Source organism: Castanea sativa, chromosome 1 (assembly GCF_040712315.1).
Source record: "Castanea sativa cultivar Marrone di Chiusa Pesio chromosome 1, ASM4071231v1".
In the NCBI taxonomy this organism is placed as follows: domain Eukaryota; kingdom Viridiplantae; phylum Streptophyta; class Magnoliopsida; order Fagales; family Fagaceae; genus Castanea; species Castanea sativa.
Genome location: NC_134013.1, coordinates 37,802,889 through 37,825,508, shown reverse-complemented (window position 1 = coordinate 37,825,508; position 22,620 = coordinate 37,802,889). Strand labels below are relative to the sequence as shown.

The following is a 22,620-nucleotide window of genomic DNA, read 5'->3' as shown; positions in this document are numbered from 1 at the left end:
AAAGCTCCAATTCACTTTGATTTTTCTGATTACAATCAGGTAAACATGTGTAAGTGCTAAATAATCTATGGACCATCAGTCTTGACCCTGTAGATGAATACTTCTCATAACATAAATAAGAACGCTTTGTGATTTCAAATGGAATAGTTTGGTTTGAATTAAATGGAGGCATCAAGCTTGTGATTCAATGAATCTAAAAAAGAGTGAGAATAATAAGCAAGTGTTTCTTAGAGTGAAAGCACAAAACAAAAACAAAACAATCACTATGTTTTGTTTCTCTTTTTCAGTTTTGAGATCTTCTTGTTGTTGTTGTGTGAAAGAGAAACTAAAAACTCCCCCTTAATTTTACAATGGCAAAAGCTTCTGAAGCAAAATCAAAATGTAAGGAAACTTTATTCTTTTTCTTTAGGAATACCTATCTGCAGAAAACATATGTAACCAAGTAAGGAAATTACATGAGTATTTGGGGGGTCTTCAAGTTTGGTTGGGTCAACTCAAATTTTGCTAATATCATTATCTATTATAACATTATTCTTCACCATGTCACTTTCAAACTATACAAGAGGCTGTGGAAGAACTTATCTACATTTTCACTTTTCACTCTTCTAGGTCAGCTAAACCAATTTTTGAGTGTCACAGTCCTAGAAACAAAAATTATAGAGATGGCTCAATGCATTATTTATTATTCTTTAAGTAGAAGGGAAAATAGAATTGCACCTAATGAAATCAAACATTGATGACTAATGCTATTTTTGTTGCTTTTAGAGAGATGAACTTAACACCCCAAAATTGAGTTTTGAAAACAAAAGCAGTTCCAAATAACAAAGTGGGGAAAGAAAGAATAGTAACGTTCTGGTTCTGGGAATGGCTTAGTGGGTTTGGGGTGCTTGAGTGCACTCTTGAGGACTGGAATCGAAGGCGGAATTGGCGAAGAAAAAGAAGAAGAAGAAGAAGAATTAATGGACTTGAAGACGAACTTGAACGAAGATCATTAACCTACACATACCTTAAATAAGGATTTTGATTGAGGGTCTTCGGGCCGCCAATAAGAGGAGCGTGAGAGTAAGGAGAGTAACTGACCGTGAGAGTGACTGAGCGTCTTCGTTAGAGTGAGAGTAACTGATTTTGGTGTCTGAGAGGGTGTTTGGGTTTGAAAGCATGTTTCTGAGAGGGAGCTTAAGAGTGAGGAGTGTCTGAGAGTGAGAGAAAGTGAGAGTGACGAGTCAGGCCAGATTTTAGGTTTTAAGTGGTAAAAAACGTGTTTCTGAAACTTGATTTTAGAAAGGAGTTTAATAACGTTGATTAGAAATCGAGTTTTAGAAACTCGAGTTTGTAAAGCGAGTTTTATAAACTCAATATCCACGTGGAAAACTCTGTCCATGTTACCATATGAAAAAACCCAAAATCGAGTATTAAAAACTCGATTTTTAAACAGATCTCGAATTTTAGAAACTTGAGATGTTAGTTTCCTACATTCTTTCATAACTGGGCAATTAACAAAATTGTTAGCATAGTAAGGTTATTTGGAAAAAAAAAATCATTATTAGGAATATTTAGTACTTTTAGGTCTTTATCATGGGTATGAAATGGATTATGAGATTGATACATAAAATAGTATTTGTAGTCTCTTTAGCATAAATTATTTCAAGATATATTTGTATAAGATTTGTAACAGAGATTTCAATGGATAACTGGTTGGTATAATATTTAGGTTTGATACTTAGAATGATTTGGAATTTAAAAAGAATATGAAATTAGTAATGACTATTTTTGTATGTGACCTGAGGTGAGTATATGCAAATTTGGTTGAGGTTAGTATTGTTGACATTTCATACACAAAGTTTTGTGATTGATGTTGATTGAGAGTTATAAATTTGTCATTAACACAATTGCACTTGATAATCTATAGGTTGACAATGATCTATATAAATATATACTACGGTGGACCCCTTAGCAATGCCAACCCTTATAACAGATTCCCATTTAAAGGTCCGGATATCTAGTGCTACTATATGATGATATGCCGTAAGCTAAAGAACCTAAATGATTTGAAAATAAAAATTATGGAAGAGCTGCAAGTGAACCTTGCTTTGTATGACATACATATTACTTTCCGATCTCCACATGAAGTCCTCAATCAATGCATTAATTACAGATATATGGCGATAATAGAAGACAAACATGTGAAGATCATGTTTAGCAAGATGCAAAAATAGGAACAAGTAGCAAATTTTGAGTTGTACGTCACTTTGGAGCCATGTGCGGAAGTTGGCATAGAAGAAATTGTACAAACAACTACATCTCTACAGTTTGCAGTCCTAGATGATCGATGCATTACATTGGGAGGCTATATACCCTCTTTTCAAGAGACACCAACAACAATTGAGAGCGAACCTGGTAATAGATATGAAGATCAATTTTGTACACATCGAGGTGAATTCTCTACACTTCCAGTAGTTGAAAATGAAGACGAACACTGTGTTGGGGAAGATCTTGACGATAGAGATGAGTACAAAGAGAGGATTGAGCGAGGTGACTTTGACAGGGGTGTTGATGACCATGAAATTACTTCCAATCCTCATGTTGATAATATGATTAAATGTGATGAAGATGATGCAGACGCTATTGTTAGAGTTCAACATGTTACAAATATAACCCCCGTTTATGAACCTCCTACCTCATTATTTTATGCAAATACTTGGGAAAATATAGTTGATCCTGAAGTTGTTCAGCAATCATTTGCTTCTTCTTGGAATGTGGACATGAATTTTTGTATAGGGTTGATTTTTGCAAATAAAGAGGCGGTGAAACGTGCATTAACAATTTACGCCGCAAAGCATTACAGAAACTTTATGACTAGTAGGTCGACCAAAAGTAGACTGTATGCGAAATGCATAGATGGGTCATGCATGTGGTACATTGGGGCAGTCGTGAAGTCTAAATAGGGACTATGGATGGTCACATCTTATGGGGGTTTTCATAGTTGTATGCCCTTTGGCATGACCCTTGATGGTAGAATGATGGATTGTAATTTTCTTGCAGCAAAATTTGTTCCAACGTTGCAACAAAATCACACAGCAACAATTGATCACCTTAGAGATTTCATTAAAACGAAGTATTATGATCATAAGCTAACGGTACCAAACCAAACAAATTTCGATGGGGCTATTCTTCGTGCTCACGACCCACACGGTCCTAGAATTAAGAAAGAGGGAGTCAATACTTGGAATTGAGAATTTGAAATAATCAACAACAATTAATGATGGGCAATCGTAAATTTAACATTACATACCACTAAATTTATACCAATAAATGATTATATAAACTTATGATTAGTGGTGGAGCTAGAAATTAATAACACTTGTATTATACATCAATCATAACATATGACCTCAGTGGTTGTAAAATGATATATAAAAATAAATAGAAATCTTATTAATTTTCAAAATTTGAGGAATATCAAGGTTAAAATTTTATTTTCTATGTCTAACAATGTGTCATGTCATTTAAAATTATGGATCTATTTCCAATAGAAAGAATCGGTCAAGGAAAAGACTTACTTAATGGACAACGGAGAAGGTGCTAATGGTGGGTCATATGCATCATCTGGTGGGAGGTCCATCCTTGGGCATAAAAAAGGGAATCTGACCCATTTCAATACTGAACCAGTATCAAGGCCCCACCAATTTAAACGGCACCTCTGTTGGTTGTCCTGCATAACTCTCTGTACAACCATGCAAGGCAAGCGCTCCCCCAATTGTACCGAGGTGGATTACGAAGGTCCCTCAACATCTGCAACCATATCGTATGCACCCTATCGCCAGACTTGTCGGCGAAAATTGTGTCCCCCCAGGAGAGCTAGAATATAACACCGTGCATACTGATCCACAAGCACCTCTGCTGCGCCATCGAGCAATCCTTGGTCAACTTTTTCAAGTAGCCTGTTAATTTTTATCCTTTGTCCTTTCAGCACCACACGATTAGTAACAATTCCAAGCATATCTTGACATTCATTAGCCCACACCAAGTCAGTTGTTCCAACAATTGCCACACCATCGATTGGAATGCCCAAAAGAACCTTCACATCCTGTAATGTGATCGTTGTCTCACCATGTGGCAGGTGGAAGGTGGAAGGTGTGGGTTTCAGGTTGCCATCGCTTAACGAAGGCCGTTATCAAGTTATGATCAATCTCTCTAGATGGGGTCCTATGAAGCCCCTCTAATCCAACTCTCTTAACAATGTCGAGGACGCAATCATCCACCATCGGGCATCGTTTTCGGTACTCGTCATTACAACTACAGCACTTCAGTGTCCTCGGATCCTGCACATGATAGAACCATGGTGATGAGATGCAATATGTCATAACCTTTGTATATATGATTATAGCTATTGATCCCAAAAAAAAAAAACGGTTATCAAGGGAAATTAAAATATCATCAAAAAAAAAAAAAGCAACAACGGGAGAAAAATAAAAGGATGCAATGCACTTGATACATTTGTTTTTAGCTGTTTATCCTACTACTTATGTCATGCATGCTAGTGTAAACATTGCCATAATAGCAATCCAACCCATTACCCACCATGTTTACAATCAATACATACATCAAAATTTGATTCTCTCTGGCTCTCACAATTCAATTTGGTTATCTTAGTCCAATGCCAAAAGACTGAAACAATCAAACCTCTCTAAATCTTATCAATGGTAGTGTCTTTAATTATCTAGGTGTAGCCTTTATGTAAGGGTGTGCAATAGTCAACCAATCTAACTCAACCCAACTAATGGGCATGAATATGCATTCACAGCTAGTACCATTGACAAACTTAGAATTTTAGAAATGGAAAAAAAATCAACATAATGTAAAAGGATAAGAAGAAAATATAGAAATTTAGCAGGTGGTCGGTTTTAATTTTACCTTGCCTTCCCAAACAGTGCACGATCGATATTCTTTTATAAACCTTAACACCGAACCCTCCATGGGACCAGGATCGAACTCATCAGGGATCTCAGCAGTAACGACAGCCATACTACACGAAGTTTAAGGAGTCAAGAGTAATATAAGCACATGTTGAAGATAAATTGGCAAGGATCTTAATGTATAGCCTAATTTCTAGCACAAACGATAAGTATGACAATCAACCACAGGGAATACATATAAAAAACTCAATATGCTGCCAAAAACTTAGTATGAGCTAAATTAATTAAGCCTTCTACATTTCTCCATTTTCATTCAAATGTGTTCTGAGGAGTTAGAGCAATGCTCTGAAAAATCAAGAACGTTGCTTATTAAGCTTGCAAAAGCTTTCAAAATCCTTTTTCATTTTCTTTACAATATTCTTGACACCCCACATGATGTTGGGGTGTCATAAATAATAGTAGCTTGTGGTAACATTGTCATTAAATAAGCTGCTTTTTCATATGAGTAAATACTTGAATCAAGATGGAGTGGTCCTTGAAATCAAAGTATGACCACCATAAAAAGAAAAAAAGAAAAAAACAACGTATTGGTTGTACATAACTTTGTACAAACTCTTTCGTGTGCAAATGATGAACTATAGTACAAGCAGACCATTCAAACTGAGCATAATGTATTAATAAATTAAAAAAGATGACAACTTTTAATTTTATTGATAATTGATAAGTTACACAAATTCAATGGGTCTTACTCTTAAACCCACAACCTTAACCTCCTTCATGATCTCACAAGGAGATGAGGTGTCATTTGGGCTAGAGTTTATCAGGTCAAAAGAAAATATGACACCTACTTTAGTGCTGGAAAAAATAAATTACATTTTGAGAATAGCTGAAAGTATACAATAAATAAAAAAAATGCTGCAAGTGCCACTTTTTTTTGGTGAGGACCATTTAGATTTAGAGGAACAGAGGAAGCCGTGAAAGAGTTGAAATGGGGCAGAGCTTATTATCAGAACATTACAATTTTTTGGTTTTCATAACAATCTGAATACGAAATTCTATCTATGATTTTAATATAGATGATTGTAACAACAACAATAATAGGAATACTATCACCATATGCAAACATATAGTTCTGTTCACTATTTGTGTGACAAAATCTATCAAGTACAATGCATGCCAATAGAAAATCATCCATTACCAATAAACAAAAAATGTATTGATTACGAAAATATTATTTAAGACGAAGATTTCAGATTTAGTACATCATTTTAGACACCCTTTAATGGTTGAAACTTCTTAAAAACTAATCAATATATTGTTCCACTGACAAGCCAAGTTAACTTTTTGAATTTGGTAGTATTTCATAATCATCCACCTCTTTTCTTACAAAAATAGTGTGTAGAACCCTAAAATATTGTCCATATCAATTGTTACTAAACAATAACCCAATAAAGTGCATTACTTAAAGGTAATTACAATTATTCTATTTGAAATTCCATTCCATTTCTTGGCAGTCATATTATACAAGATTCTAAGCCACCTAAAAAGTATAGCTTTCAGAGAGAGAGAGAGAGAGAGAGAGAGAGAGAGTATATTGATAAATGAATGCTCACCAACTTCCATTGCAGCATGATACTAATACTCCCCTCATCACATTCACACCTCCACTATAGGCTCATCACAATCAAAATGGTTTTGTTATGAATGCCTATCTACGATCATTGGGTGGGTTTTTTCCACTTCCAATGAAATGTAATTAACACTACAAAATTTCAAGCCAAATAAAAAGCCTATAGTGTAACAAGAACACATATATGATGTATCTAAAGCAAACCCAGAAAAAAGAAATAAATCTGGAACATTAATAATAATAAAAAATTATTTTGATCTAATCAAAGCAAACAGATTGAGAAGGGGTACCTACCTTCAGATTGAGGTTGAGCAGTGGCGCGAGGTTTGAAGACTAAGAGTGAGAGTTTGAAGAGTGATGAGGTTGAGCAGTGGCGCGGTGCGAGGTTTGAAGGAGAGTGAGAGTTTGAAGAGTGAGAGTGAGGGTTTGAAGAGTAAGAGTGAGGGTTTGAAGAGTGGCGCGAGGTTTGAAGAGTGAGAGTGAGAGACTGTGAGGACTCGGTGCGTTTGAATTTGAGTGTGATCTGTTGAGTGTTTGAGTTTGAGTAATGTTTGAGCGGACACGTGGAGGGTTGAACTGAAATTGAGTTCAGAAGCTTGGTTTCCATTTAAACTAAATCGAGTCCCCAGGGCTCGATTTCCTTTAAACCAAACCGAGTCCAATGAACTTAATTTCTAGGCCTACGTGGACACTTTGTCCACCTCAGTTGCTGGCGCAATGGGAAAATCGAGAGCAATATACTCAATTTATAACCCCAAAATCAAGAGTAAAACACTCGATTTGTTAGATACCAAAATACTTTCAAACCTTGGCTAACTAACAAAATACTTTGGATTTTATAGTTATTTTCAAAACAAAAAAAAAATCCTTCTTTCTCTAGCTTTCTTCTCTCTTCTTTCTTCAGATCTCTTCTTCCCCTTTATTAAGCATCCAAATCCATTTCTCGAACACTTCAACAAAAAAAAAAAAAGTCCATTTCTTCATACCTAAATCAGAACACAAACCTAGGGTGGTGAACATTTTTTGAGAGATTTGATCTCGGCAGCAAGTAGTGTTTGTTGGCCACTGGCTGAGATTGGGTTTGTTTTCTGCAGAGATTGGGCTTGTTTTTTTGTTTTTTGGAGCTCGAGTCTTTGACAGGAGACTTTTAGGGGTGTTTGAGAGAGGAGTTTGAGTTATATTGTTTGGGTGTTTTTTTGATATACGTGTGAATGAAAAAATGTGTATAATGTTGTTTAAAATGTGTTATAACTATGCTGCCAAATAGACCCTTGTCTTTGAATACTAATTTACAAATATGTTTTATAAGCATGCTTATCTAACGAAATTGTTCTGAAAATTATAATAAATGAAAAAAAAAACCTCCCGAGACACTCACTTGAATACTAAGATAAGCAGTGCTCCCAGTCTCCGTCGTAAGCATAACGTAACGTATTTAACGCTTCAATCACGTCTCGGCACTCTTGAAACTCCAAACTTCTCTCCTCTCTCTCTGACTGTCTCTATCTGTCTCTCGAGTCTCATCCTAAGCTCATTGAGTCAACGTTTTCATTTCCGTTATCCCAAAGACAGCCTTCGCGCAAAAAATAGGGTCTTCTTTCTTTGAACTGTTTCTGTTTTTTCTATAAAAACCAACCAGTTGTTTTTGGATTCCCAATCCATACCATAATAATACCACCCTAACAATTTTCGATGTGGGATATTGTTTCCCGCCAAAAATAAATCAATGTATGAATCCATAACACTTTCTCCGTCATGATCGCTCACCCAATTTCTTCCTCTACCTTCTCACTCTCTTTCCTCTTCCTCTTCATCTCAATCTCTCTCTCTCTCCTCCATTTCAAACCCTCCATTTTCCCATCTCAAACCCTAACCCTAAATTCCTCGCAATCCCATTCAATTTCATCCCCTCCGATTCGAAACAATTACATCGTTCGGTTCCTCCAATACAAGCCCGCGGAGGAGCACAGGGCTTATCTCGAATCCAAGATCCGATCCGACCGCTGGAAATGGATCGAGCGCAACAACCCGGCCGCCAAGTACCCCACCGATTTCGGCTTGGTCTCGATCCAGGAGTCCGCGAGAGAGAGTGTGATCGGGGAGATTCAGAGGTTGGGGCTGGTGAAGGATGTGAATGCGGATTTTAGCTACAGGAGGAGGGATTTGCTTGCGAAGAAGACGAGGTCTAGGTCTAGGTCTAGGTCTAAGGCTAGTGCTAGAGTTGGTGCTTTCGTGGATGGGAAGAAGCGACCAGGGAAAATTTTCACTGCGATGTCGTTTAGCGAGGGCGAGTATCATTCCCCAATTAGCAATTCTTCGATTAGATGGGGGCGCCAGCTTTTTATGCAGGTAATTCTTGTCCTATCCTCGTTTTTTGGTTTCTGTTTGGTTCGTGGGAAAATTGAGGGAAAGGGAAGGGAAGGGAATAAAATTTTGAAAAATTAATTTATTTTAAAAACGATATTTTGGTTGTAAGATATGAAGAGTCTGAAATTTGATATGGAGCATTCGTTCTATTCTTCTGATAGTTTATATGGTTCTGGTATGTGCAATCGATATTGTATTTCCAAAGCGACACCAATCAACTTCGTACAAGTCTATATGTATTTGTGTGGATGCATGAGCTTCTAAATTCTAATGTGGAAGAAAGATATATGTTCTATTCAAATTCTGAATGTTTTATTTTATGTTCTGTGATCCATTTTATTGTTGTAGAGATCTCAAGTCACTTCCTTGTTTGGCGCGGATGCCCTTTGGTCAAAAGGGTATACTGGTGCTAAGGTCAAAATGGCCATATTTGACACTGGGATTCGAGCTAATCACCCACATTTTCGTAATATCAAGGTATTGCCAGTTGGATGAATGTGTTGGGAGTATTCTTGTGTTTCTGCATTTCCATGTCTAGTTTTCATAATTTTCTTTTTATTTTTGCTACAAGCTTTAAATGTACTTCTTCTTAATGAGGCTTTACGGGAGTTGATTACTAAAATTTGAGGTTGTATTTAGGAGCGAACAAATTGGACCAATGAGGATACGCTAAATGACAATCTTGGACATGGGACATTTGTTGCTGGTGTTATTGCTGGTGGAGATGCAGAGTGTCTCGGTTTTGCTCCAGATACAGAGATTTATGCTTTTCGCGTGTTTACTGATGCACAGGTAATGCAAATTGGACGTGTGTTACTGCTTTTGTGCTCTTATATTTAGAGTTCCATCTACGCTGTTGTGACATGTAGCTGCATTTACATTTCACTTTCTATCCTCTATATTTGGTTCCAAGATGCACATTTATCATGTGCATTCTGCTTTGTAGTTCATCCGTAGGATTTTTTTTTTTTTGATACAATCCGTAGGATTTTGAAATGCTTACAAAATTGAGAAATCTTTTATATGTGTCTTGGGCTCTATTTTCAACTATATTTTTATGTCTGACATTTGATCTATTCAAGAAAATTTGGCAAGACTATGAGAAACTTTTATTCAGCCTATTGCAGGTATCATACACATCATGGTTCCTTGATGCGTTCAACTATGCTATTGCAACCAATATGGATGTACTAAATTTGAGCATAGGTGGACCTGATTACTTGGATCTCCCATTTGTGGAGAAGGTAAGACATCATTGGCTTATTGAATTTGTATGACCTAATATAATAGATATAATAGGTTTCAGGAGAAAAAAAGGGGTTTGGAGGGGTGGGGGATGTATTACTTTGTTTTGTAAGGTAATGGAAAATATTTTAATAATTGGTTCTGCCTATTTTCTGCATGGTTTATTTACTCTGTTTGAGGTAATATGGAATTCATAATTTGCCCAACTGTCGAAGAACTTCAGAATCATATCATCTTCATTACCTATAAAAAAACTTGTTATGTTTTACATGCCTTGTTCTGTGCCAATGTAATTCCTGCTAATTCCCTTGCTTCCATCAAAATGCTGGAACCACTCAATTTTCAAATTATTGTTTGGTTGTTAAAACTTATCATTGTGGCTCACTTTTATTTTCCTTTCACATGGCTGTGTTGCTTTGTTCTCTAGGTTTGGGAAATAACAGCAAATAACATAATTATGGTCTCGGCAATTGGAAATGATGGGCCACTTTATGGCACTTTAAACAATCCAGCAGACCAAAGCGATGTCATCGGTGTTGGTGGCATTGACTACAGTGACCACATAGCCTCATTTTCCTCACGTGGCATGAGCACTTGGGAGATTCCTCATGGGTACTGTATAATAATTCATTTCTTAGAACTTAAATGTGTCTGGAATATTATTTCTTTTTTGTTGGGTGGTTAAAATAAATGTCACTGCTTTTTTTTTTTTTTTTCCCCTTTCTTTATTTGCGTGTGTGTGTGTTCTGTCCTGTTTAGCAATACTAAAAGTATTTGGCTGCTATGGCCTATGGGGTAATTTTATATTGGGTCTACATGGTTGAACGTAGTATTTCTTCTACTTCTAGTTATGGAGGAAGATATACTGTAAACTTACACAATCAAGTCTGTGATGTATACAGATGGATTAGACAATCTAGTCTTTTATGTATAATGACTCGGGTTGTTGCATGTATCTGACAATAGACTTGCTCCTGAACCAAGCCTATAAACCTATATGTTTGCAGCTTAGCTGCTCATATACTGCACATACATATAGATTCGGTTGCCTCTTTAATCTTTTACTGATTATCTTACTGTTAGCCATCCCGTGTCCAGGAATCATTTTGGTTTCCTCCCCTTTCCTCCCTTCTACCTGTCTGGATTTTAGAGTGACTTGACATTGCATGCAAAGGACATCCTGCCAATTATGCAAGCAAAAGTTAAATTTGTGAAAGCTGAGCTGGTACTATCTTCCTCTAAGTTGCTTTCTGATTTAGCATTTATTATTTTATTATCTGTTGGTGTAAAGTTGTACATCTATCGGACCTAAACTTTATTGAAGGATTTAAGCTTTTGTAGCTCAGGTATTCTAAATTTTACCCTGTTAAGAAAAAGTGAAAAACCAATTTTAGTGTGTGAGGATCCCCTCTTCATTTTAAAAGAACTTCTAGTTTTTGTGCTGTCCCGTCATCCTCCAATACCATCCTTATAGGGGTTCCGTATTAGCGAGTGGGTCCATATTATATTGTATGGTAGCTTATTGGAGCGGGCATGATAGAAACTTATAAACTAAGAAAGCACAGTCATGAACACAAACAGGAGGTGACACGGCAAATTTTGAAAAACTAGGACATGAGACATCTGGGGTAGGGTAATTAATAAATTAATAAATATTTTATATTTATGTATATTTTATGTTTATTTTAGCTTTTATAAAATAAGTAATAGCTATTAAAACATTTGAAAATATTTCTAAAATTAATTTAAAACCAATTATAGATAACAAACGTTATGTTCACTCCCATAAAATGATGCTTAGAGGATAAAATAAGAGTATAAATCAACTAAAATAAAGATAAAAACTAAATGTTTATCTATGTGCTCTACTATTGTAATACCGGAGTGATAATACTTAGTAGTAATTTTTATTTATTTATTTGATAGATAGATAGATAGTGGGGATGGGGGAGGTACAATTTGAACCACAAACATGGTGCACCACAAAGAATGCCATTACCTCTAAACTTTCACCTAAACCTAAATACTTAGAAATAATAATTAAAACAAATGTAACTAAAATACATGATAAATTATTACTAAAAACATTTAAGTGCTTAACACTATTTGCAATTTGTTATTTAGCAGGGGATGCCATTACCCCTGAGCTTTCACTTAAACCCCAATACTTAGTAATAATAATCAAAATAAATGTAACTAAATTACATAATAAAATATTGCTAAAAACATTGAAGTGCTTAACACTATATGCAGTTTGTCATTTAGTAAATAAAACCATAAGTAAACCATCAGGAACTCAAAGGAAAAAGGAAGAATAAATATATGAGAATGAGAGATTGATGAGGGAAGGAATTGCCATTCCTGGTGATGAGCGTTGGTGAGCAAAGAGCATGCCAATGAGTGTTGCCGGAGTTGAGATTGAGTGCGAGAGTGATCAATCAACGGATAATAAAATCAAGAGAGAGAGTGGTGATCATTCTAGAGTGACAAAAATAGAGAAATGTCAATTGTTTACAACTGTAAAGGCAATTGATGGCTCAGATCTTGCTAGGATGTCAAAAATCCTTATTCTTATTCAATTTTGTTCAATCCCATGTTTGGACCTTATCGCGCCCATGTCCCAGCCTTGTCCAATTAAATTATTTGTTGCTCCATGGACACATGGGCAGGCATGTCCTGTTCGTGTCTGTGTCCAACACGGACATGCTGGGCCTTTTGGCATGTCTGTGTTTCTTAGATTTAAAATTAATGATACTCTCTAAAATGGAGAGTTGCATTTTCGCGCCCATGTCCCAGCGTTGTCCAATTAAATTATTTGTTGCTCCATGGACACATGGGCAGGCATGTCCCATTCGTGTCTGTGTCCGACATGGACATGCTGGGCCTTTTGGCATGTCTGTGTTTCTTAGATTTAAAATTAATGATACGCTCTAGAATGGAGAGTTGCATTTTCACCCACTCAAGACCTTTTTTAATCAAATATTTTTTCATTCTTTTCGTCAGGTTTCTTGGTTATGTAACACATCTTACTTAGATTCCTGCTTGTTAACTGGTTCAGTCCTAGCTTACTCATAGAAAATATTCCTTGTGCCAGCCCCCCCCCCCCCCTTTTATTTTTTAAGGTGATACTGACTGTGCTTGCCATAACTTGTCCCTTGTCCTTGGTGCTTCTCTTAACAAGACTTGCAATTTCATATTTGGAACTTCAGTCTGGTTCATTGCAGTATGTGTTGGCTTTGTTTATGCTGATGAGTGTGCAAAGCTTTAACTATGTAACTTTTGCCTTTACAGTTATGGTCGTGTGAAGCCAGATGTTGTCGCATATGGACGGGAGATTATGGGATCCAAGATCAGTACTGGTTGTAAGAGTTTATCAGGCACTAGTGTGGCAAGTCCTGTGGTTGCTGGTGTTGTATGCTTGCTTGTTAGTGTCATCCCTGAAAGCAGTCGGCAAGACATTTTAAATCCAGCCAGCATGAAACAAGCATTGGTTGAGGGAGCTGCGAAGCTATCAGGTCCCAATATGTATGAGCAGGGTGCAGGCAGAGTTGATCTGTAAGTTTTCCACAGCAAAACTTTTTTTTTTGGACATCATGAATGTCCTACAAATTTTTTTATTTTATAAGTAAGAAGGGTTAAACTTTTTAATGCCATGACTCTTGCTCCCCCCCACCCCAGCCTCACCCTCTCCCTCTCGCTCTCCCTCAACCATCACCTTCTTTCCTTTTTTTCCACCCTCACATTTTCCTTCTCCCTCCCCCATATGCTTTCCTCCACACTTTGGGTTTTTCCCATATCCTTATCCCCCTCCTCCACCACTGCCTTTGCCCTCCCCTTCCCCACCACCTCAGGGGTCTAACCAAGTTTTGCCTAAACAGGCCACTCTTGTACCTGCACCTTTAACCATACCTAGTTCTCCTTCCATAGAAACCTCTCAAAACATCCCTCCTAAACCTCTATCCTCTGTCCTTAGAGGCAGCAAGAGGTCATTTCATATTGATGCAAAACTGTTTTCTTTTTCTTTTGATGGGGGGCGGTCTGATTCGTATGCTTTACATGAGACACGTCGGAATGTTAAGAGCTCTATTTGGGTTGGACGTAGGGCTTGGATTGGATACTTTCTTGTCTCGAAGTTATGCGAGATTGGGTGCCTGGCCATGTTTTACTTTGCAAGAGATTCAGGGAAAATGGGAAGTTGTTAGAGTTCTGTGGGAGATCTAACAAAGCTGGTCTGTTTGTTGTTATTGCAGTATATTTTGGAGGGTCTAGGAGAGGTTGTATAATGATACCTGCAAGCTCTAATAGAGCTGGCTGGTCTTTGTTTCAGAAAGAGCTTAGGATTTTTTGCTCTGGTGCTAAACCGGTATCTCTGGCCAAAGTTTCTTTAAATAATGGTGGTGGAGGTGGTAAGCTTGCTGGTGGTGGCCGGAGTGGGAAGAGTATGTCTAATTATGGTAATCAGCAGAAGATTAGGAATTTTAAAAAAAAAGGATCTAAATGGGGGCAGAACGTGATTCATGGAGGTTCTTTTGAAAATGGTTCAGCTATAAATGGCAATGGTTCAGCTTTTTATGGCAGACCCACGCGGGCTTTCAAGTTTACGTTGATTCCTGCTTTGTTAGCTTTGAGGGTGTGCAAGCCTGAGGGAGGGAGGCGTGTTGTGACTTGTATGGATGCTAAGGAGATCAGCTGGCCCAAGGATTTAAGTGTTGGGCCAGAAGTCACAAAACGAAAAGGTGGGCTGGATGAAGCCCAACCTGTGGTGCAAGTGCCTTCACTTAAGAAGGGCAATTTGGTCAAGCCCATCTTTTTACAAGTTAAGTTTGATGCTCAGTCAACGTGGGTCTTAGGTGAGAACTCGAGAGGTAATTTGAGCGGAGATTCCGAGTCGCTAGAGAGCGTAGCGGTGCTAGATCAGGAACTCTATGACTCTGCCCTCAACGTCGACTCGGCCCATGGTGCCTCGGTGGTCTCACCGTTAGTCTGTTTGGAGAGTGCTAGTCCCATTGCAGCGGTAAGTGCGACGGTGGCCCAACCTGTGGCAGATTCTAAAGGTAAGGATAAAGGGCTTTTAGCCCATGTTTATGAGCTGGAGTTTGATGGGTGCACGCCGATGGTGGACTCCGGTGCACCGGGTGTTGAAAGAGGCATGGAGAGTGGGCGTCACCTCTTCGTGTTGGATCCCGACTCCGGCAAGGTGGGTTCTTCAGACATGTTGGATTAGTGGGTGTAACATAATCGTTTTTCCCCTTTGTCTGAGTTGGGTAACGAGATAGGTACTGAGTTTGGGGAAGGGGAAGATTGAGATGAGGTTTTTAGTGACCACCACGAAGTGGTGGTATAGTCGAGGTCAGTGGCTTCTGTTGGTCTCAGTCATAATGATTCTGGGCTTCTTTTCCTGCCGTGGGACATCAGTGGAGCCGATAACTGTGGTGGTGGTAGTGGGAAAAGTGAGATTGTCCCTGTTGGGGAGGTGAATAATCTAGATGTATTGGCTAATATGCTTCAATGTAGAGTGGGCAGTTTGCCTATGAAATATTTGGGGATGCCGTTGGGGACTTCTTTTAAAACAGCTTCGATTTGGAATCCTATTTTGGAGAAGATGGAGAAGAAGTTATCTGGTTGGAAGCGTCTCTATTTATCTAAGGGTGGTAGGCTCATGTTACTAAAGAGTACTCTTTCAAGCCTCCCAACGTACCCTTTATCTCTTTTTACCATTCCTGAATTTGTGGCTGCTAGATTGGAAAGTATTCAACTGAACTTTCTTTGGGGGTCTTCTGAGGGGAGTTTCAAATATCTTTTGGTGGCTTGGGAAAAGGTGTGTCTACCCGTCGAGATGAGTGGTTTGGGGATAAGAAGTGTGGTGTCTCTTAATCAAGCTTTATTAGGGAAATGGTTGTGGAGATATGGTCATGAAGTTTCCCATCTTTGGCGGCGAGTTATCTCCATAAAATATGGTGAGGGTCAAGGGGGGTGGTGTACTAAAGTGTGCAAGAGGACTCATGGGTGTGGACTTTGGAGAAGCATTAATGGAGGGCGGGAGAGCTTCTCTAAGCATCTGTCTTTTGTAGTGGGTGAAGACACTCATATCCGCTTTTAGCATGATAGGTGGATTGGTGATAATAATCTAAGATCTCTATCCTGAGCTCTATGTGTGTTCAGCAGTCAAGGGTGATTGTATCTCTGAGGTTTTGTGGATTCCAGAAGTGGGTACTGTTAGAGTATGGGATTTAAGGTTTTATAGAGCTTTTGAAGATTGGGAACTAGCTGTATCCTATTCTCTACTTCGTCTTATCCAAACTCGTATCCCTCGGGATGATAGGAGTGATACTCTTGATTGGCGGCTAAAAGGGGATAGTAAGTTTGATATTCGGTCTTATTACCATGCGATTCGGGGCGCTTTGAATTTTTTGTTTTTTTGGAAAGGTGTTTGGAAACCAAAGATTCCTAGGCCAATGGCGTTCTTTTTGTGGACAGCTGCACATGGTCGTATCCTCACTTTGGATAATCTAATGCTTGGGGGTCGCCTGTTGGCTACTCGGTGTTGTATGTGTTGTGATGGGGAATCGGTAGACCACCTTCTTCTTCATTGTCCTGTTATCCATTCCCTATGGACTTTTATGCTTCAGGCTTTTGGTATTTATTGGATTATGCCAGGTCAATGGCGGGTTTGTTATCTTGTTGGCATCAGTGGCTTGGGAAACATAATTCGGACATTTGGAATTTGGTTCTAGGGTGCTTAATGTGGATTTTGTGGTTGGAATGAAATCGTCGTTCCTTTGAGGATAATGAGAAGACGTTGGATGAGTTAAAAGTTTTATGCCAACGTAGTCTTTTGGAGTGGTCTCGTTGTTGGGGTTTTACTGATTGTTCTTTTCTCTCTGAGTTTATGTTTTCCCTTAGCTTAGTTTCTTGATTTCTCTTTTTGCTGTGCTGTTTGTTTTTTTTTTTTTTCTTGTTGTTCATCATCATGAACAACTTGTACTTTTCTTTTTTTTTTTCTTTAATAATAGTTTTCTGATTACCTATAAAAAAAAAAGAGTAAGTTTTCCTAGTTAGCTGGACTGTTGGTTTTATGTGCAGATTTGTTTCTCGGCTGGTAGTTGTTTCTGTGCATGTGTTATCATTTATATATATTCTTTTCTTTTCTTATATATATGTATGTGTGTGTACAGAAGTATCAATATATCTTGTCTTCTTGTTGTAAGTTCTAGTTTTTAACTTGTGTCAGGTTAGAATCATTTGAAATCCTTAAGAACTACCAACCGCGGGCAAGCATCTTTCCTGGTGTTCTGGATTATACAGATTGCCCGTACTCCTGGCCTTTTTGTCGTCAACCACTCTATGCAGGTGCCATGCCTGTCATCTTTAATGCCACTATTCTTAATGGGATGGGTGTAATTGGCTATGTTGAAAGCCCCCCAATGTGGCATCCTTCCAATGATGAAGGGAATCTTTTAAGCATTCACTTTACATTTTCGGAGGTCATCTGGCCTTGGACTGGTTATCTAGCACTTCACATGCAAATTAAGGAGGAAGGTTCCCAGTTTTCTGGAGAGATTGAAGGCAATGTCACTCTTCAGGTTTACAGTCCACCTCAAGGAGAGAAGAGCCCTCGAATCAGTACATGTGTGCTTCATTTAAAGTTGAAAGTGGTTCCAACACCACCAAGATCCAAACGAATTTTATGGGATCAGTTCCACAGTATCAAGTATCCTCCTGGTTACATACCAAGAGACTCTCTAGATGTTCGTAATGACATTCTCGACTGGCATGGAGATCACCTGCATACAAATTTTCACATTATGTTCAACATGTTACGAGATGCCGGATACCATGTTGAAACTCTTGGTTCTCCTCTTACATGCTTTGATGCTAGCCAATATGGGACACTTCTGATGGTAGACCTTGAAGATGAGTACTTTGAGGAGGAGATTGAAAAACTGAGGGATGATGTCATGAATACTGGGTTGGGGCTGGCTGTGTTTGCTGAGTGGTATAATGTGGACACAATGGTTAAAATGAGATTTTTTGATGATAACACACGCAGCTGGTGGACTCCAGTTACTGGAGGTGCAAATGTTCCAGCATTGAATGATCTTTTGGGTCCATTCGGGATTGCTTTTGGAGATAAGATTCTGAATGGTGATTTTTCTATTGACGGTGAGCAGAGTCGATATGCATCTGGAACAGACATTGCGAGGTTTCCTGCAGGTGGTTTTGTGCACAGCTTTCCTTTCCTGGATAGCTCGGAGAGTGGGGCCACTCAAAATGTATTGTTGACTTCTGGCATGACCAAGGTGAGCATGCAAGCAGCTTCTATTTTCATCTCCACTCTCATTGATGGAAAAGAGTGGAAAGATGTTGGTGGTAGATACTTGAATCGAAGTTTTAAAGCTTATATTTCTTCAAGTCACTAGCTGTCGAACCATTTTATTAACGCAGTGTTTCAGTCTTAATGCAATAGTTCAGAAAACAGTGGGACAATAATAATGATGAATTAACAGAAAACATTCCAATATGGAGTACAAAGGCTAGTGCCATTAAAATGAAGAAATGCTGTATGATCCACCCCCCCCCCCCCCCCCCTCTCTTTATTTTTTCTTTTTTAAACTTGTTTTACAGAAATGTGTGGACATATATTATTCTGCCACATGTATTGACTTGAGTGGATGGAGTGTTACGCTCCAAAAGACTCTCTCTCACACACACATGTACAATAAGAAATTTTTCTATTTGGTTTCTTAAAATGTAGGGTCAGATATAAAATAAATTTAAAAATTTAGGTCAGCTGACTTTGAGCCAATATTTGATTTGATCATTTCAAAGTCCATGGAATTTCTCCATCATACAGGCATCAATTTCTATTTTTGTGAATATATATATATATATATATATATATATATATATATATATATATATGTTATATGCATTACTAACATGCTGTGTCTATCAATGGCAGGCGGACTCTCCCATTCTTGGCCTTCTAGATGTTGGCGAAGGTCGCATTGCAGTATATGGAGACTCCAATTGTTTGGACAGCAGTCATATGGTTACTAATTGTTATTGGCTTCTGAGAAAAATATTAGACTACACTAGTGGGAACATCAGAGATTCAGTGCTTTTCGCTGATTCAGTTAAAAAAGATGCTGCCCTCTATGTAGAAGACCACCAATTACCTTCTCGCAGAACTGATGTAAATTTCTCAACATATTCTGCTGTTGTGGGAAAGGAATTGGTCTGTAGGAGTGACTCCAGATATGAAATATGGGGGACAAAGGGCTACAACTTACAGGTTAGAGGAAGAAACAGAAGATTGCCTGGTTATCCAGTCTTTGATTTGGGGAGAGGTTTAAATTCTACAGTTGGCAATTCCAATCTGAGGCGACTCAAGCCGCCTGTGAAAAATAAGAGCGAGGTAAGAAACAAATATATTGGTCAGATGCTCTTTTAACTTCCTAATTAGTTCTGTTTATTTACATCCACATGATTAACTCATTTTCCTTCTTGCAGCTTGACATGCCTGTGCTAGTTGCTAGTCATTGGCTTGTTCCTGCAGTAGTTGCTGTTACTGGTCAGTGATCATTATTGACTTATTATGATTTCCGAATTTTGATATTTTAATGTTTTTGTCATTTTTAATTGCTTTGCTGTTGCTTGTTAGGTCTTCTGTTATTGTTGAGCTTCTGGCGAATTCGACAGAAGCGACGTCGACGAAGGAAAGGATCTGGCTCTGGTCGGTTTCCCAATCTATAGTATGGAATTGTTCAAGTTTCTGTAGCTGAATCCTGAATTACACCAGCTCAAATTTTCTGTTGTAACATTGCGTTACACATATTTGAGAGTTTTTTTGTTGGCTTCATCACAGGAAATTAGTTTGTATTCTTCTTAGATTTGTAGCATCACACAAATTTTATGTAGTGAAACAATGCAGTCAAGGAAACGGCCTAGTTTACAGCCACTGTAGAGCAAATGTTGAGAGTTACAATTTCTGTAAAGAAAAGTTTGAGCATAATCATAGATCCCTTCAGATGGAGGCTTCCTAGAACAACTAGAAATGGTGAAAAGTAAGATATAACAACAACGCATTTGCTTTTATAATATGAAGGTCTGTCACATACTTTCAGGAAATTGGCCAATATCTTATATCTTCTAGGTCTTGTATAGAATCTATTCTTTGCTGCCAGAGTTTGTGAAGTTTTCTCTACTTAAACTTGGTGGTGTCTTATCTGTGCGAACCCACTCCGTTTACAAAATTCCAATAGCTCAAGCAGACTTATCTCAAATTTTCAATGCTCAAAAGACTAGGATTTGGTTCTGAGTAGGAGCAAGTCTATTGTTTAGAGTAAATTACCTTGTAACTAAGGTGCTGGTGCTTTAGCTGCGAGGGAGGGCTTTCATTTACTTGACCAAACAAATGAACAATGCTGGTTAAACAGTGGGGAGATTGCTACTCAACCTAATTCAGTAGTGTCTGGGATTTTATTACCAGGGAAGGCGTTCAATTTGAGGACTCAGATTAATAGATCTAACTCAAAACGGAGATGAAGTATTCTTATGGTAAAAAAGGATTTGGTGACCAATTAAAGATTGAAGAACTCATAAGAATTCCAGGTATTGGAGTTATCTTTCCACCTATTTTGGCAATGGTAATATTCCAGAAATGGAATGGACGCTTCAATTATTCATTTGATCAAAATGCTTCCTTTAGAATTTGGTTTTGCCAGGCTTCAGTTCTGACAAGGGCAATCGCATTTTCTTTGCTGATTGGATGGAGAGTTTCCTGAACAGTAGTGTGTGGAATTATGATAATTTAGGAGTGGAGCTTATCGCCAATGACCGAGTTTGTCGAATGGTGCTGTCCCCTGTGAAAGACAAGGAGGGGTTCCCAAGAATCCCATCCCCTGGGTTTGGTGCATACAAAAATGGGATAGGATGGGAGATCTGTTCCATTGGCCCCGTTGTTGTTGAGTAGAGCTCACTTTAATACAGAAATTTTTCATTCATCCTTCAACCATAATTCGAGAAGCAGGAGGAAAGGTACTGAAAAAAACAGAAAAAAGATAATGCATTACATTCCTATCCTGTAGATTGCTAAAGTACTTAGGACCACTTAGACACAGAAAATGCTGTGTTGTTTTTGCCTAGTCTAATCAAATCCTGGCGTGGGGCTGGTTGGAGAGGGTTCCTGTTATTTTGGATTTAGATGTGTAATTACCACTTTGACCAAAGATGTAAATGTTAACGGAACAAAAAAGTTGAAAGGTTAAATCTGGTTCCTAAATGTTAAATGAAAAAGAATGAAATGAATGATTTTAGAATACTTCATCCATACACTTATTTTGAGAGTTTTTAATGCAGAAAATGGAAACATCATTCTCTTATTCTAGAAGTTTTTAAATGGAATGGAATGAATAAGTGGAAAAAAACACTCATTTCTCACTATTACTTAAAAATATCATATTTTCATTCCTCTTCAAATAGGAAGAAATTAGAGTTAGAGAGAATGAAATTATATTTAATGAAAGTTTCACTAAAAATCTCAAAATACCCCTAAATTTTCAACACTTTATTTTAAATTAAGGGGTCCAATAGTAATATTGTGATAAAATGATTCTATTCATTTTTCTCCATTTATTCCCAAACAAGGTTACTTACATTTTATTCAAGAGTTAAGCCTTTTTGGATACACACCACTGTAAGTTTCTCTAAGACCTTCTCCCCTCTTCCCGTGTGTGTGTTAAAAAATATTTAGTATTCTAAAAAAAAAAAAGTTCATTTCCATCACTTAAATACATTCAATTCCATTATTTAGACACCTTGATTCATTTCTCAATTATAACGTTTACTTTTTGCACATGCATCCCCGATAATAAACTAATTTCATAAACTCTCAAATTTCTCTCTCATTTTGTTGCTTTAACTTTGCTTTTAATTTTACTTTTATTCATGTTTTCAATTATTCTTCACCTCTATCTTATCAAGTTCTCAATTTCAATTTCAAAAAGCGTACAAAAATTCTTATTTCATTTATTATCCAAGTCTTGTATTTTTATTTAGGGTCCTGTTAAAAACCATCCATTTTTGGTAGATTTTTTTTGGAAATTGAAAAAACTATCAATACTTTTTCAATTTCCAAGAAATTTTTTTTCTTAAAAAATGATTAATTATTGTGTGCCCTTAGGGTACACATTAGCAAAATTCTTTTTATTTATACCAATTGTGTTTTTGTCACAAATGAATTTTTTACTGTTTTGTCCAACTTTTTTTTTTGGTAAACCATAATAAAAGCATAGAATTAGGAATTAACCATTCTGTTACAAAACATATTTGCCTTATTATAGGCTAAAATACTACCCACCACAGGCGGTGGGCTCAAAAAGACAAAAAAAGAAGACAGAGAAGTCGCTCCTATTTTTGTCCAACTTACCTTTTGAGTAGTAGGAAAAAAAAAAGGTTTTG

General features: G+C 37.6%; 1 protein-coding gene across 2 annotated transcripts; it reads left to right on the top strand.

Annotated features, from left to right (window-relative positions):
- The first annotated feature begins 8,003 nt into the window (after positions 1-8,003).
- Positions 8,004-20,289, top strand: LOC142616390 (subtilisin-like protease SBT6.1). 2 transcript variants are annotated; one of them, XM_075789252.1, is made up of 10 exons: positions 8,004-8,895; positions 9,262-9,390; positions 9,553-9,705; positions 10,041-10,157; positions 10,586-10,770; positions 13,450-13,713; positions 17,390-18,458; positions 19,121-19,576; positions 19,672-19,732; positions 19,823-20,289. In XM_075789252.1, exons 1-10 carry the CDS (start codon positions 8,302-8,304, stop codon positions 19,912-19,914), a joined length of 3,120 nt encoding a protein of 1,039 aa, XP_075645367.1. In that variant the 5' UTR covers positions 8,004-8,301; the 3' UTR covers positions 19,915-20,289. The 2 variants fall into 2 exon arrangements, with proteins under 2 accessions (XP_075645367.1, XP_075645373.1); XM_075789258.1 differs by lacking the exon at positions 8,004-8,895 and having other exon boundaries at positions 10,031-10,157.
- Positions 20,290-22,620: the final 2,331 nt, after the last annotated feature.

Excerpts from the sequence above, each read along its gene's own strand:
- LOC142616390 (XM_075789252.1), top strand. The coding sequence starts at position 8,302 with ATGATCGCTCACCCAATTTCTTCCTCTACCTTCTCACTCTCTTTCCTC. Across the intron at positions 9,706-10,040 it reads GCGTGTTTACTGATGCACAG|GTATCATACACATCATGGTT; the intron begins GTAATGCAAATT and ends AGCCTATTGCAG. Across the intron at positions 13,714-17,389 it reads GGTGCAGGCAGAGTTGATCT|GTTAGAATCATTTGAAATCC; the intron begins GTAAGTTTTCCA and ends AACTTGTGTCAG.